Source organism: Cladophialophora psammophila, assembly GCF_000585535.1.
Source record: "Cladophialophora psammophila CBS 110553 chromosome Unknown aczJe-supercont1.15, whole genome shotgun sequence".
NCBI classification, from domain to species: Eukaryota; Fungi; Ascomycota; class Eurotiomycetes; order Chaetothyriales; family Herpotrichiellaceae; genus Cladophialophora; species Cladophialophora psammophila.
In genome coordinates this window covers 24,597-39,051 of record NW_006912936.1, presented here as the reverse complement: position 1 = coordinate 39,051, position 14,455 = coordinate 24,597, and the positions used below count along the sequence as shown (strand labels likewise).

Below are 14,455 nucleotides of genomic sequence, written 5' to 3'. Positions count from 1 at the left end.
TTCCTTTCCAATGGCTTTCCAACAAGAATTTCTTCGACTTTCGTCCTAGTGTCTCACGTCACCCGATAGGTACCCATCTCTCTCATCAGCTAGCTTACTGGCCGCTGCTCTCTTCTCCTTCGTTGCGCCTCTCTCCTTCGTTGCGCCTCTCTCCTTCATTGCTCTTCTCTTCTTCCTCGCTCGGACTGCCGTCAAACACTTGATCATCGATGTGAACAGGAAAACAGAAAAATGAACACTCACTAGCTTCCCCGACGGTTCTCAAGCGCCGCAATGTGATCATGGTATCTTCAAGCACTTTCAACTTCTTGTTCAGCTCTTGCCGTTCAGCAACTAACTCTGCAGATTCGCCAGCGATCCTGACTACCATGGCATCATCCAGTGTGAAAACGATGGCTGGCTTGAAGAGTTCAGGTAACTCATTAAGAAGACATTGTTCCACCGCGTACATACTGAAGGAGTCGACGATATTCTTCGGTGCAACCTATAAATGTTAATGGCGGAGCCTCTGCCATCAATCATTCAACTAACCTTGTAGTAGGCTTTCACGGTATTGATCGCGTCAATGCACGCAAACCTAGCCAGACCCAACTCTGTATCCTTTACGAGGGCATCCAGAAGCGCCCCCGTGTCCGTACTCTTGTTGTTTACTGTTCGCCGAAACACGTTCTCCAAAGTGTGATCCACTCTTCCTGTATAAAATGCCTGTATTTTCTCCGCTATTGCTTTTCGCTCAACTTCGCGGCACTTCTTCTGAAGACTGTCGGTGAAGCACCGATTGTATGTGATTGTATGGCCCTTCGTGTGCGTTCTGAGAACCTCTTCGACCTTTTTGTGCAGTCCGGTGATCATGGCTTCCATGTTCGGTCGAATAAGGTATCTCATTATCCCATCCCCAGTGACTGAATCAGAGATATGCTCCATGACCAGCCCGAGCGTAGCTCTTGCTGCAGCAACGAGTTTTCCTACCACTTCGTGAAGTAGGTGCTGCCACGGTTTGGATTGATCAAACAACAATTCGTCCACGATTGATAGATTAAACAGACCAGGAAGTTCACATACTCGGTTATGGCGCATACGAGCCTCAACGCAATCAAGGTATGCCTAGCGGAAAATGAGTTGGGGACCAGACTTAGTCTCTGACTGCCCATCTGTTACTTTGACGACAATCTCCTGAGCATGCGCTTCAACAAGTATTCTCGTAGCAGACACAGCCAGCATCTGTTGAAAAACAGGACGGAGACGTTTGTGGTAGCCCTTGTCAGTATCTGCGCTTGCAAAGAACGCATCCTCGTATGTGCCTCGAACGGAATGCTTGATGAGATCGACAAACTGCTGGCTTGCATGCAAAAGGTAGGCGCGTTGTTCAAGGAGTGAGCCCCGCGGAGCACCGAGCGACTTCAACCTGGCCTTGCAGATGGTCAATTCTCTCTCAACATCTCGCACTAGAGAGGCAAGTTCTGTGAGAGTTTGGCCGAGCAGGACACGGCTAAGCCGGGGGCGCAGGTCGTCAATCCCAAGTTGACTGTTGAGCAGCGCTGAAGCCTGAACGCGGGATTGCAAAAATTCCTTTTCCGTGGACATCCTCATTCTCTGCCAACTCCACAGGAGCGGCCTCAATGTCAGAGCCGGCAAATAAAGAGATCTGGCTTGGTGATAATACCCAATGTCCGCTCGCCCCTAGGGTCAATCTCGCTAGCGAGCTTGGTGATGACTTGATTTGCAAGGCCGTTCTTCGCCAAAACGACTGCCAAGATTATGCTCCTCTTACTCTTCATGTACGACTTGACCAGGGATTGCACCAGCTCAGCATCATTGTCCGACTGGGAAAGATTACCTGCCCAGAATATGCCCAGAAGCTTAACTAGGGTCAAATTTGGCTGGGTTGGGCCACAAAGCTCGACTCTCAAGATATCCTTTGCGAAAACAGTGTTTGTTGTTGTCTGGTCCCATGGCTTTTTCGGCAGATTTGACAATGTTAGAAAAGTCGGCGATCGAAGTCAACAGGGGAATGAAGTTTGAGAGGCATTCAGAATCTTGCTCTGCGCGATCCGCACTGGGAATGATGGTGGCAACAACTTGGGAGCAGGGCAACGTCGCAGGATGAGTTCAGTTGCGAGGCGGGTACAGAGATTTGTCTTTGGTAGGAAAGCGGAGGCCCGAAATCGCTTCAAGAACACTGGATTTACCGGAGCTTTGATCACCGCAGACAATGACCTGAGGCAGGTCAACATAGCGACTAATGCCTTGGAATCGAAGCGTGTCGATGAGGTTGAGAATCTCTTCATGCTCCGTGGTCTGAAGGTTGATTTGCGCCATCTTGGGGGAATCGTCGGGGCTGATGGTGGTAGCATAAGGGTCTTGTTCAGATCTGGAGCAGATCAGAGTGAAGGTAGGATGGGCTTTAAGAGCACGAGCCTTTTCCCGAAATATGAGGAGCGGTAGGGTGTTGTTTGCTCGTCCTGATAGCGAAGGTGAGGCAGAGCTGACCAGCGTCCCAGCGGGAAGCAAAGGTGCGCCGTGGCCTTTGTAAACGGCCTTTATTTGCCCCTCTTTACATTGTTGGTGTTTGATTTGACAGCTGTCTGCTTTGCGCGTGCCGGCGACATGGATGAGAGCCACTGCTTTGAGGAGACAACAGCCATGTTTTTGTCTGTTCCTTGTACAGGCGCAGTCTCGAATCTGCCTCCCGCAGAGCAAGAACAACCTTGATGGGTGTTTGCAGGGCAAAGGCCGTCTATTTTCGAATGAATAACACGCATCTGCGGTGTAATTAAAAGAGCATTCATCAGTTGCGGGTTTAGATAAATGGATAGCTTTTGACTTGTACTCGATACAAAGCTCAGTCAACGGCCTTGGCACCATTTCCAGCATTTCGCAAACATGGGAAACTAAACGCCTGAACAACGGGGAGAAACTGCTATCAAGGAAGATGTCCTTCTGCTATATATGAAGACATTATTGCAAGTACATATGCACATCATCATCTCAGACTCGGCGTACCTAGCATACCATCTTCCAGCTCTTCTTCCACCATGGCCAAGTGGCTTGAACTCTGCGCTCCTCCTCTAGAATCTCCATTAGATTAGGGACTTCTCTTCGCCCACTCGTAATATCAATCTCGCTGGTCCTTCGGAGTTTGGTCTTCTTCACGAGCTTATAGCCAACATACATGGCAATGACGATGGGGGCGGCAAGGTAGACTTCAAAGAAGCTCTCCACGAGCTCCGAAGCAGACATCTCGGCATAATCAACTGGTGCAAAGCCGGTCCAAAATTGCGCCACGAGAATCAGAATGTTCATGATTAAGCCCAACCATGAGCCGTACACTGTGGCTTGTGACTTGAAGGCGAGTTCGTCCAAGGTTCGGCCGGCAAGGCGCCAGGCGCTGCGAAAGCGGATGTGGCATAGACAAATTGTGCCCCTGAACGTCCAGATTAGTCGGAATACAGGCGAGTCGGGAGACCACCATCACTTACCAGGTGAAAATCGAAGCAAGGCCACTAATGGCAATCATCCAATTGAAAGCTTGAGTTGTGGTGTCTGGACCAGCCGCGACAATGTAACACAGAAATCCGATGAGGGAAGAAATAATAATAGCAACCAACGGACGGCCTTCGCGGTCGACATAGCCCAATATCTTAGGGGCTTGTCCTATATCCGCTAGAGCAGCCAGAGTACGGCTGGATCCATACACAGAGGAGTTTCCGACGGAAAGAACCGCAATGAGGATGACGACGTTCATGATAGAAGGAACCGCATCAATACCGGCGTTGCGAACGGCAATGACGAATGGGGAGGCGTTGGCGTCCGATGAGGAGCTGCCGTTCAAGAGCTGGGGGTCATTGTAGGGGACGAGGACGCCCACAATGGTGAGTGATACCATGTAAAACAGGGCAATTCTCCAGAAGACCTGCTTCACAGCAGTAGGTAGCGCGATACGAGGGTTCTCGGTCTCGGCGGCAGCCAGCCCTACCAACTCGGTTCCACTAAAGGAGAAGGCGGCTGTGACAAAAACGGAGCACAAGCCCTTGAATCCGTGATTCTAGGAGAAGATTAGTGAGGAAAGCAAGTTACGGAAAAAGGTGCTTGGCTTACAAAAGCACCTGGGTCATGCCAGTAGTGAGCGCCGATATAGCCTCGATGGTCCCCTGGGACACCACCAGTGTTGATAATAATCCCGAGGATGATGAAGCCAATGACAGCGATGACTTTTATGATCGAAAAGACGAACTCAGCCTCGCCGTAGCCTCTGACGCCGAAGAAATTGATGATGATGATGGCCACTAGGAAAATAGTTACCCAAGCGGCCCCATTGACATCCCGGCTACCCGGCCAGAATTCGAGTGTAAGCGACGCGGCGACAATCTCAAGCGGAAGAGTAACCAGCCATTGGAGGGCGTAGCTGGAAAGATGGTCAATCTCGAAAAATTTCGAGGACAAGAAGTACAACACTCACTTCCAGCCCATTGCGAATCCCCAAGCCTCATCCACGAATCTGCTAGCGTAAACAGAGAATGCTCCAGCGACAGGGTACTGCACCGCGAGCTCGCCAAGAGCATGGGTGGTGCAGTACAACGTGACGCCTATCAGGCCATACGCAATAATCAATGATGCAGGACCTCCGTTCGCAAGGGCGGACCCAGAACCCACAAAGAGGCCAGTTCCAATCGAACCACCAATCGCAATCATCTGCAGATGTCGTTGCTTCAACTTCATAGCCAAAGCCGGCTCGGCAGGAGGCTGATCTGGGAGCACCCTGCCATTGGCGTCAATAGCCTGGGCTGTGACCCGAGCATGGGGATTCCATTTGAAACCGTCGATGAAGCGACCGAACGAGGTGGGTGCTAGAGGGAATTCAACCTTTCCTTGAGAGAAGTCGGAGCTGCCACTGGGGCTGGCCGATATTGCTTCAATGTCCTTCTCCATTGTGGATCGTTTCGGGGTAATGATGGTAGGGGCGAAATCTTTTCACAAGTAGAAGCTGACGGTCCAAGAGGAGCACGCGACAGCAACATCTCAGGGCGACGTTGATATTAAAATACACGAAAGAGCCGGCGTTATGCGTTAATCGTCGGCCACATTCGATGACCTCTGATGTCGGATAACGAATAGAAACAACGACAGAACACAGCCGAAGCGGAGTATGTGAAAATTTTGTGGATTGATAAATGTCGCATATCGAAAGCATTGGGGCAAACAGGGATGTTCTGCAAGGCTACATTACCACCTGGCCATGCCGCTGTCCCGCTTTAAGTCAGCAAAATCGCTGATGACTTCAATGGCACGCCACTAGCACACAATCGGCATCTGAAAGGCTTGATCCTTGAGTTCTAGTTGCCCATAACAGTAGGATAGACACGGCGAAGTGGAGCTGCGGATGGTTTGCCGAAGGGCGTGAGGTTGCAACCACATCGCTCCAAAACCAGGGTGATGTTTGCGATAAGAGCTGAGCAGGACCCGACAAGAGCGGCCGGAGCTTCAACGGAACAACCACAAAAGCCCTCTTTTGGAATTGTTGTTGAAAGTTCCCGCGGCGAGCTCAGCGGAGTTTGCGAGACACCAGTACTGGGCAATCCTGGGTACGGAGTACCAAGAAAAAGAAAAAGAAAAAGAAAAGGAAAATTCTTCACGGGGCGAAATTTCCCCGGAACAAGATCGGGACAAGGAAAAACTTTGTTCCAAGCCAGTGAAAATTCTCTTCAGCCTCGCATGCAACTGAGCGGACAAGGTACTGCGATTCTGTGCCTCCTCACGCAGAACTGATTGCACAACCCTGAACACGTTATCCTATCTCCAAACCATGCCAATAGATACAGAAAGAGCTTCCACCCTCAGTATCCAACGGACTGAATCATATCCCGCAGTTTGGAAATGTTCTCCCAGTTTTTCTCCGGGCGTCGAGCAGGATCGACCCTCGGATTTCACTCCTCTTGCACACGTTTTCCTCTGAACCCCGACCGCTTCAAGCCGTTGCTATCGACAGCTTCACATCCCTTCTTCCCGACGCGGTCGCGTTGGCTTTTGATGCTATTGATCATTGGGCGTGCTTTGATGTGGCGCCAGGCAGCAACAGGGTCTTGACCAATCGGTATAAGGTAGGTTGGGACCAAAAGGCGAGCGCATCGTATTGTATACGAAATGCTGCATTCTTGTCAATACAAAGGAGATATGTTCTCGGCCTCTTTCCCTGGAAACTATCGTCTCTCATATCTCATTTCCTGACAACTTGGCTCAGAGATCAAGACTCTTGAACTTCCCTTTGGAATTTCCGTGGTGCGCGGCGGTTCAGAGCATCCGACAACATGTCAGAAAAATGGACTCCTCCTAAAGACGGCACGCCATGCTGGATCAATGTCCTTGCTACTGATGTACAGCGAGGTAGGATGCTCATGTGCCTTGCAAGTTGTAACCGTGGTTGTCATAGCGCTGATGCATCTCCGGCACCACCAGCCCAAAAGTTTTACAGCACTGTCTTCAGCTGGCGCTTCAACCGTCCAACAACATCGGAAGGCCGTGCGCTTGACCCTGCTGAGATTGCCATGTTCGAAGTCCCTGGAGGACCCTGCCCAAATGGGGGCATTACACGGGTGAACCAATCCGAGTGGACAGACTCGCACGGCAAAGGTGGAGTCGTCCTGTATTTGTACGTGGACGAGATCCAGTCCTACGAGGAAGTGAGCTCTCATCCGTGTCGTGCGGTCTCAGGTTCGAGGCTGGTTCAAGTTCGACCGAGCTGACACATTTCTGGCGTGAAACAGAAAATTGTAAAAGCAGGTGGAAAGAAGGTGACTGATGTTGTTCCAGAAGGGAGTCAGGCACTTATGCAGCATTTCGAGGATACCGAGGGGAATTATTTGGGCATTTACACTATGAAGAAGCAGTGAGATTGAAGGGAAAGGGGAAATGAAGCTCATGGAGGAGAGCCTTACGCAAGCTTTGCTCACCACAATCAATTTGCCACCAGTGGTGCTGGCGGCCTCTGCGATAGCTTCAACAGCTTCGCAAACCATTCATTACAGATGGAGGTGGATAGATATCATGGACTACATTCACTCGGCAGCCACTGAGTGAGGGTGGGCTCCTGGCTGCAGTTTGAGCATCCCAGGTATACTGCCACATTGATTGTGCTTAGCAAGTCACCCGCCCTCTGTCGTCTGTCTCGAAAGTAGGCGCGCTGAAACGAGCATCAGCCTAGACCAAGGCGAAGACGACTGTCACTTTTCCGCAGTATAGAAGCTTATGGGCCGTAGGGTGGACTATATGGAGCATTCATAGGTGGACTGGGGAGGGACTATTCTGGAGGTCGTTCGGATGGAAAGGCCAGACAGGAAAGTCACGACGTTTCAAAGGAGGTCAGTGGTGGATGTAAAGAAGGCAAAATGCTCCTCCCCGTGTCAATAGAGCATCTTTCAGCTTGAGAGTGAATACCGAGTACTTGTCTGCTGGGGATACCATTGGCCCAGATGGAATGGGTGACAAGTGAGACGCAGAAGAGTAGCTACGAGTAGGAGTCTTGATTGGAGGGGGGGGGTGGAGGAGGCGTGTGGTGTGTGCTGTGTGCTGTGTGGTGAGGTGCAGGTGGCCGGGGGGAGAAGCGAAGTGGTTGGTACCTAGGTACTCGGTACTAACCTCGAGGAACTGGCAAGTTCAAACGCAACAACCTACAAGTACAGTACTTGTACAACATACTGGTAAGTTGTGCACTCCGTAGATGCCTCCTAAGTACCTAGTCCCTAGGGTATCTGTCTAGATAAGTGAGGTACCTGTGCTGTTTGAATCTTTTGATCAACCTACCTGTTGCCTCATTCTGCTCATCGTGTTTACTTCGAGGTTAACGGCACTCCACATGGTCGTCATCTTCCTCACCTGGCACCATGGTAATTTCTTCTGAGACTCGGTAAGCGAGCGCCGTCTAGTCCTTCACAAAGTTCCCTCTACACATTTTAGCTGCAGGTCCCGACGGAGGGGATGGGCCTCGAGCCATCCGCGCCTATCAAGGCTCGTCGGGGGTGCCTGAGATTGGCCGCCATTAGCCCACAAGGCCGAGGGATCTCTAGCTGGCCACTCCCACGGACGCTGCACAGACCCTCTGGTGACTACCACCTGCGCAGCGCCGCTCCCCGCGCGTGGCAGCTGAACCTTCAGTACCTTTAACTCCCTGCGGCCTTGGAAGGCGCCCGCAGGTGACCAACCAAAGCCGCCGCCTTCCTGTGCTTTTCCCGTCTTTGCTCTTTTTCACACTTCTCTTTCAGTGTTCACACTTGCGCCCTCCTCCACCAAACACTACTCGACTCAGTAGTACCGCTACCAAACTGTCCGCTCCCTCAAACTTCTCTCTCACTCTCTCTACTGACATTTGCAACACGTCATTCTTTCCTGCGATCATCGCCGTCCCGGCTCTGTCGTCCTATGCCCTGTACCTTTGGACGAGTTTCCGAACCATATCCGCTTCCATCCTTATACGGAGCAGCTCTTTGTCGCGTCGCAAATGAGTCCTGATTGCCAAACTCGAGTCGATTGATTTGCCGATCAGATCAACTGCGCCGTATTATACCCGTCACACAGCACTCAGCCAATTGCCCTTTGGTTGCCGCCGCTGATGCCATGAATTCGTTCGCTGTTGCTGCCAGTTCCAAACCTTTCCTTCGGGCAGTTTGCGCATGACCATGATTCTCGATATCCAACGTGGACACCATCGCTGATGCAATGGCCACCGCTATGGTCGCCTCTGAATCCTCCCTCAGCAGTCGTGTTTCCTTGATCTCACTCGACCCAGCGGTTGCTAGTCACATCACCGGCACCACAAGGACCACGACCGTCCCTTCGGCATCGCAATATGGCTCTAGCCCGAGGAAAAGAACAAAAACACCCGACACTGACATCTCCCGCACCCACATGAGAAACAACTCTGCTCCTAGTGTTTCGGACAAGAAGGCACCGACGTCGTTGAGGCGCGTCAAGGATAGCACAGAGGTCTTGAGACAGCGCTCTACAAAGTCCTCCAAAAAGGCAAAGCAGTCGCTGGAGACAGTCCCTGACAATGTCCACGGTCGCAACTTCACCGTGGGTAATGTGGGAACCGGTGGCATTCTCTACTTGACTCCGTCAACACATCAAAAGGCAAATGGATCTCCACACTCCATCATCTCACCAGTGTATTTGCCGTCGACGGCTCCAGCAATCCTTAGTAATGGCGACCAACGGCCACCATCGAACGAAAAAGCGCCAACCGCCCGGTCCGTGTCCTCTTCCCACTCCCATCGAACGGCCTCCTCGAAACGTTCCGTGAGACCTTCACCGAGGCCCAGGGTGTTGTTCCCCAGCCACGGCCGATCCCAGTCCTTCTCTACAATTGAAGAGCATCGCCAGTCCTTGCTGGGTCCACAGTCGCGGACTCTGAGGATCGTTATCAATCGCCCCGAGACCGCGAGACCGAAGACATCGCAGGAATCCACCGAAGAACCGACTCTAGAATTCCTCCCTACACTAGAAGTCCCTATTCCACACTATCGTATTGGTACTTTCCGCCTCAGCTCCAATGGGACTCCAATGCTGCGGGGATCCTCCTTCACAAGGGCCTCTGTCACTCCTTCAGATGTCACGCCTACTCAAGCAATCATGCAAGCAGAGGGCTACTTTGCCGCACCCCCACCTGCCAGCCTCAAAGCCTTCACAAAACTCGAAGCCAAAGACACAAGCGTCGTAGAGCAGCCAGCTCCCACCACTCCCCCCATGCCACCGCTCTCCAAAGCTACGTCCGCAACGACTTCCAGCTCGCCCAGCCCCGTCCAACCCAAGGTATTTGACGATTTGACTGATATGTATGATGACCCCTCCGTTGTCCGGTATTGCCAGAACGCGAGGGAAATCACCGCAGCCACTCCTGCTCGGATCATTGCTCAGATCTCGTCGGACTCTTTCATGGACTATGAACTGGTCTCCGACTTTTTCCTGACTTTCCGATCCTACATGTCAACCTACCAAGTTCTTGATCTTCTCCTCGCAAGATTGAGATGGGCTATTGGTCGCTTGGAAGATGACGGGAGGATTATCCGCGTGCGCACCTTTGCCGCCCTTCGTCATTGGATTTTGAATTATTTTATGGACGACTTCTTTGTTGATCACCGCCTTCGGCTACGTTTCTGTAAGGAGGTCAACAGACTTTACAACGATGTCAAGGCCAACCCAGAGAATGGGTTTAGCGACCTCAAACTCATACGCGACTTAAAGCGGTGCTGGAATGGGCGATGCTCATTATGCTGGGGCCCGGGGAACTTTGACCTTGATGGGGAGCAGGAGGACGACATTCAACCCGGAGAAATAACTGACACAGACTGCACACCCAGGCCACTGATCGGTGTTCAGCCTTCTCTGGCTCAACTTGACCCTCCTCAGGCTCCGGTTCCACGAGGGCCGCAACAGAGTTGGTTCGAAGCAGATACAGCTGTTAGGCCAAGTCATGATCGTCAAATGTCAGACAATTCTGGTCTCCTGAGTGATGGCAGTGTTCAAGCGACTTCTTGTTTCGTTCCCAAGCACATTCTGCGCCCTAGTGGTGGGGGAGGAGAGGGGCATTCAAAGGCTCCTCATCCAGTCTCTGTTCAGTTGAGGCGAAAGAATGCACCTGCAAACCTGCAAGTGGTCACCCAGCCCGCACCACCTTCAAAGGCGCTCGGCCATAGGAAGGGGGCAAGCTCTATCGATAGCAACAGAGAGCCAACACCCCGCAAAACACAACCCGAGGATCCTGCTCAGGTTGTCGAAGACGGAAGTATCATCCGAGGACTTCTTTACAGTCCAAGCACTCCTTTCGTCCAGATTGTGTCGTCCCACTCCACTCAGTCACTTGACAGACACGAAATGGGAGCCTTACGAGGAGGACCTAGAAGAGAGCATGGTATACAATCAGCCACTCCGCCGGTTGCGAGAAATATCTTTGGGTCTTTGCGAAAAGTCCTTGGAAGTAAGCACGGTCAGATTGATATGACCCTTCTCACTGTTTCACAATCTCCTCAAGACGTACCGATTCGAGGGCAAAAGGCACATTTACCCCTCAATGTGTCCAAATCTCATGATGAGCTACGTAACAAGCCGGGCTCTGGTATACCCAGAAAGGGCGAAATGCGCATTGATCTTCTCTCGGCCGCGGCGTGTCAGAATTATGAGACAAAATTTCCTTCGAAACATCGAATCAGTTACGCGCCCTTCTTTGCTATCAACCGCCCTCTTCAGCCAGCCATGTCTGCGGGAGATGAGCACGAGCCACACCGTATGCCAAGTCATGCGACTCGTCAAAGCGGCTCAATTTTGATAGTCGATGATACCCGCCCAGATTTTCCATCAATGTCTGGCGCGCTTCCAGTACCTGAGAATGATTTCGACTACGGAGAAGCTGCTCCTGTGCCACTGCTTAGCGTTCATAATGCGACACTACTGGATGATCATAAAGCAAGTTTTGACGCGGTTGCGACGCAGAGGAGCTCAAACGTCCTTCCACATGATATAGATCTGCCACCATCACAGGAGAGCAGTGGCATTTTGGAACGGGCCATAACAGACGCGACCAGACCAGATGACAGGTCTGAGGCCCAGTTCGACATATCAGCCGTGGTTGAGAGAGCACATTCTCCTACGACGGCCAGCTCCAGAACTGTTCGAGAGGACATTAAGCCCGTCGATGCTGACGCGACTGCCGAACTTGTTATTCAGTCTGAAAAGGCACCAGCTGCGGAAAGCACGGAGGGCGAAGATGGCGAGGGGTATGATTTTGATTCGGAGGTGAGATTACCAACGCAGACTCTAAGGCGGAGACCGGGAGGAGACTTGCGTCGGGTTGAAAACGTCCAAGAGTTGGACCATTCATTTCACCATACTTCACTGGATACGGCCAGCGCACTGTCTGAATCACCTCATGGGTCATTACTCATCATGAAAACAGACACTGTCCAGCGCGTTCCTTCGCCAGATGATCCACCGCCAAATAAACCGATCTCTCTGATCAATACCCATTCTTCCCAGCACCTCCGGCCTTCTTTCGAGGCAGCTGTTGCCGGTTTCTCTGCGATTCCCGACGACGAAGATGGCGGACTTGAGGCAACTTTAATGAAGCTTGAGGGTCGTTACGAGAAGAGATCACCACCCATGGAACAGCACCCGCTTGACGCTACTGCCAGACGGCGATCACTTCCAGAGCTGAGCCGGATGTCTCAACCAGAGCCTGACAACTCCGTACAGGCAATCAAGTATCCTGCACCAGCTCCTGCTCTATCTGCCGACGTTCGCACAACAGTGGACGAAGTTGCCTCAGAAAAATCCGCTGACGAACCGCTTACGCCGGAGCCCCTGGTGGAAGAAGTGAAGCCAGCGGCCTCCCGTAGGTCCTCCATCTACGGACTCCCAACCGAAAGCGTAGCCGATTCTGATGAGTCTTATGGCTCTCTGCCATTGTTGAAACGTGAGACAGGCTACGAGAGTACTGCCGAGCCTCTGCCTATGAAGCCAACAGCAGACTTACCAATGATCGCTCCAGGTTATTTTCCGCAAGACCCCCCTCAGCTATTTCACCTACCCAAAGGACCTCCACCAAGCGGAAATAAACATAGAGCCAGCATTCCACGACCGGAGACCGCCAATGACAGTGCTCGATCATTCCTGCTGGACGAGGATGAGAATCTTTCGGATCTATCTTCGGAGATTTCCGTGGACATCATCAATTATTCAGAAGTTGCAGGCCGTTCTATTTCGCCCATGCTCGCTGCCCCTGGAACAGCTATATCTGGACTGGAGATACCAGCACACCCATTGACCTATGCGTCCGTGGTGAATCTTCGTATACCCACTCCACCAGAGCTAGCATCTGATCCCATTCCACAGACCAACAACCCACAAGTCAACAGTTCGTCGCACAACGATCAGCAGGCCCCCAAGCAGCATGACCTATCATCTACTCAACCGTTAGCGCGTCTGCCGGCAGGTCCGGCGCACATGCCTTTTATCCTCGCTTGCGATTCGCAAGTCCTTGCCCAGCAAATGACTCTGGTAGAAAAGTCCGCCTTGTCCGAAGTGGAGTGGTCGGATCTGGTCGAAATGCGCTGGGATAACAAGACGGCCGAAGTGCTGGATTGGGTTGAGTGTGTCTCTAATGGGAACGTTCGAGGAATCGACTTAGTCAGCACACGCTTCAATCTCGTTGTCAAATGGACCTTGTCCGAGATTGTTTTGACGCAGGATATTCATGAAAGAGCTCGAGTCATCACCAAATATATTCATGTCGCAGCACATGCTCGTCGGCTGCACAATTATGCGACAATGCTGCAACTCACACTTGCCCTGACATCCACTGACTGCACACGACTCGCAAAGACATGGGATTTGGTGTCAAGCCCGGACAAATCCTTATTGAAGCATATGGAAACACTCGCGCAACCTTTACGTAATTTTCACGATCTTAGAATGGAAATGGAATCGGCTGATCTCAGCGATGGCTGCATTCCTTTTCTAGGTTGGTGCTCTCGGTTACACCTGGAGGCCCGCATGCTAACTTCTACAACAGGATTGTATATTCGCGACTTGACATATAATGCACAGAAGCCCTCTCACGTTGCAGGTGCTCGCGGGACCGAGTCTCTGGTCAACTTCGAACGCTACAGGAGTACGGCTATTATTGTGAAGGGGCTATTACGGCTCATTGATGCCAGTTCAAGGTACAACTTCGAACCGATGCAGGGAATAATCGAGCGATGTCTCTGGTTGGCCGCTCTAGGTGATGATCGAATACGCAGCGCAAGCAAGACATTGGAAAACTAATCAATGAACATATTGGATATCGAGTGAAGCATAATGGCCGGATCGGATTCAGTCTGGATGAGCTGCGAGTCAGCTAATTCAGGTTTATTACCGCATATCTATTCCCAGTATTTTAGCGACGGGCTCTGTTAACCTAAGCGGGCGTGTCTCTGTTTATTGAGTTGTCTGGACGTTTTGCACTTGGGAAGTCGCTCGACATATTGGAATGCCGGTCACAGACAAGGATAGTTTGGCTCTAGCGTGGTGTTGGGGAGACCATGGACAAAGTAGAAATATGGAAGGATCAAGTCTGAAGCGATTCAGCACTAGGCCGGGAATCACACAAATATAATCTGGGGACTCTCGAGGCTGCCGAATTCCTATCTCAAGCAATCGGGAGACCACTGACCACGACTGGGCGGATGCTGTGTGCATCTCTGCTGAATGGTGGCAGGCGACGTTCAAGCTGTCAGTTTCTCTGCAATGCCAAGCCATTGCTAAAGAGTTAAAGGGCTTTGAGATGGGGGAATCGCCTAGATTCATCTTCGCGCATGGAAGTTTGATCAAGCACCCCTTATGCAACGCATCAATCTCCTGGAACTATTAGCAGACCTTCCACCCAAGAACCTACCAGGTATGTTGTTGAAACATTCTTTGCCTGGTATGC

General features: G+C 51.6%; 5 protein-coding genes across 5 annotated transcripts; 2 read left to right on the top strand and 3 right to left on the bottom strand.

Annotated features, from left to right (window-relative positions):
* Positions 1 to 94: 94 nt before the first annotated feature.
* On the bottom strand, positions 95 to 1,584 carry A1O5_08948 (uncharacterized protein; the record flags this gene model as incomplete). Its single annotated transcript, XM_007749528.1, has 3 exons — positions 95 to 484; positions 532 to 1,104; positions 1,159 to 1,584. 3 exons carry the CDS (start codon positions 1,582 to 1,584, stop codon positions 95 to 97), a joined length of 1,389 nt encoding a protein of 462 aa, XP_007747718.1.
* A 38-nt stretch (positions 1,585 to 1,622) lies between these two features.
* On the bottom strand, positions 1,623 to 2,319 carry A1O5_08947 (dynamin GTPase; the record flags this gene model as incomplete). The annotated part of the gene is made up of 2 exons (XM_007749527.1): positions 1,623 to 1,864; positions 2,190 to 2,319. The coding sequence occupies 2 exons, from the start codon at positions 2,317 to 2,319 to the stop codon at positions 1,623 to 1,625; spliced, it is 372 nt and encodes a 123-aa protein (XP_007747717.1).
* A 684-nt stretch (positions 2,320 to 3,003) lies between these two features.
* A1O5_08946 (AAT family amino acid transporter) lies at positions 3,004 to 4,929 on the bottom strand (the record flags this gene model as incomplete). The annotated part of the gene is made up of 4 exons (XM_007749526.1): positions 3,004 to 3,424; positions 3,480 to 4,045; positions 4,099 to 4,405; positions 4,460 to 4,929. 4 exons carry the CDS (start codon positions 4,927 to 4,929, stop codon positions 3,004 to 3,006), a joined length of 1,764 nt encoding a protein of 587 aa, XP_007747716.1.
* A 1,376-nt stretch (positions 4,930 to 6,305) lies between these two features.
* Positions 6,306 to 6,887, top strand: A1O5_08945 (uncharacterized protein; the record flags this gene model as incomplete). Its single annotated transcript, XM_007749525.1, has 3 exons — positions 6,306 to 6,381; positions 6,454 to 6,677; positions 6,762 to 6,887. 3 exons carry the CDS (start codon positions 6,306 to 6,308, stop codon positions 6,885 to 6,887), a joined length of 426 nt encoding a protein of 141 aa, XP_007747715.1.
* A 1,822-nt stretch (positions 6,888 to 8,709) lies between these two features.
* On the top strand, positions 8,710 to 13,809 carry A1O5_08944 (uncharacterized protein; the record flags this gene model as incomplete). The annotated part of the gene is made up of 2 exons (XM_007749524.1): positions 8,710 to 13,504; positions 13,556 to 13,809. 2 exons carry the CDS (start codon positions 8,710 to 8,712, stop codon positions 13,807 to 13,809), a joined length of 5,049 nt encoding a protein of 1,682 aa, XP_007747714.1.
* Positions 13,810 to 14,455: the final 646 nt, after the last annotated feature.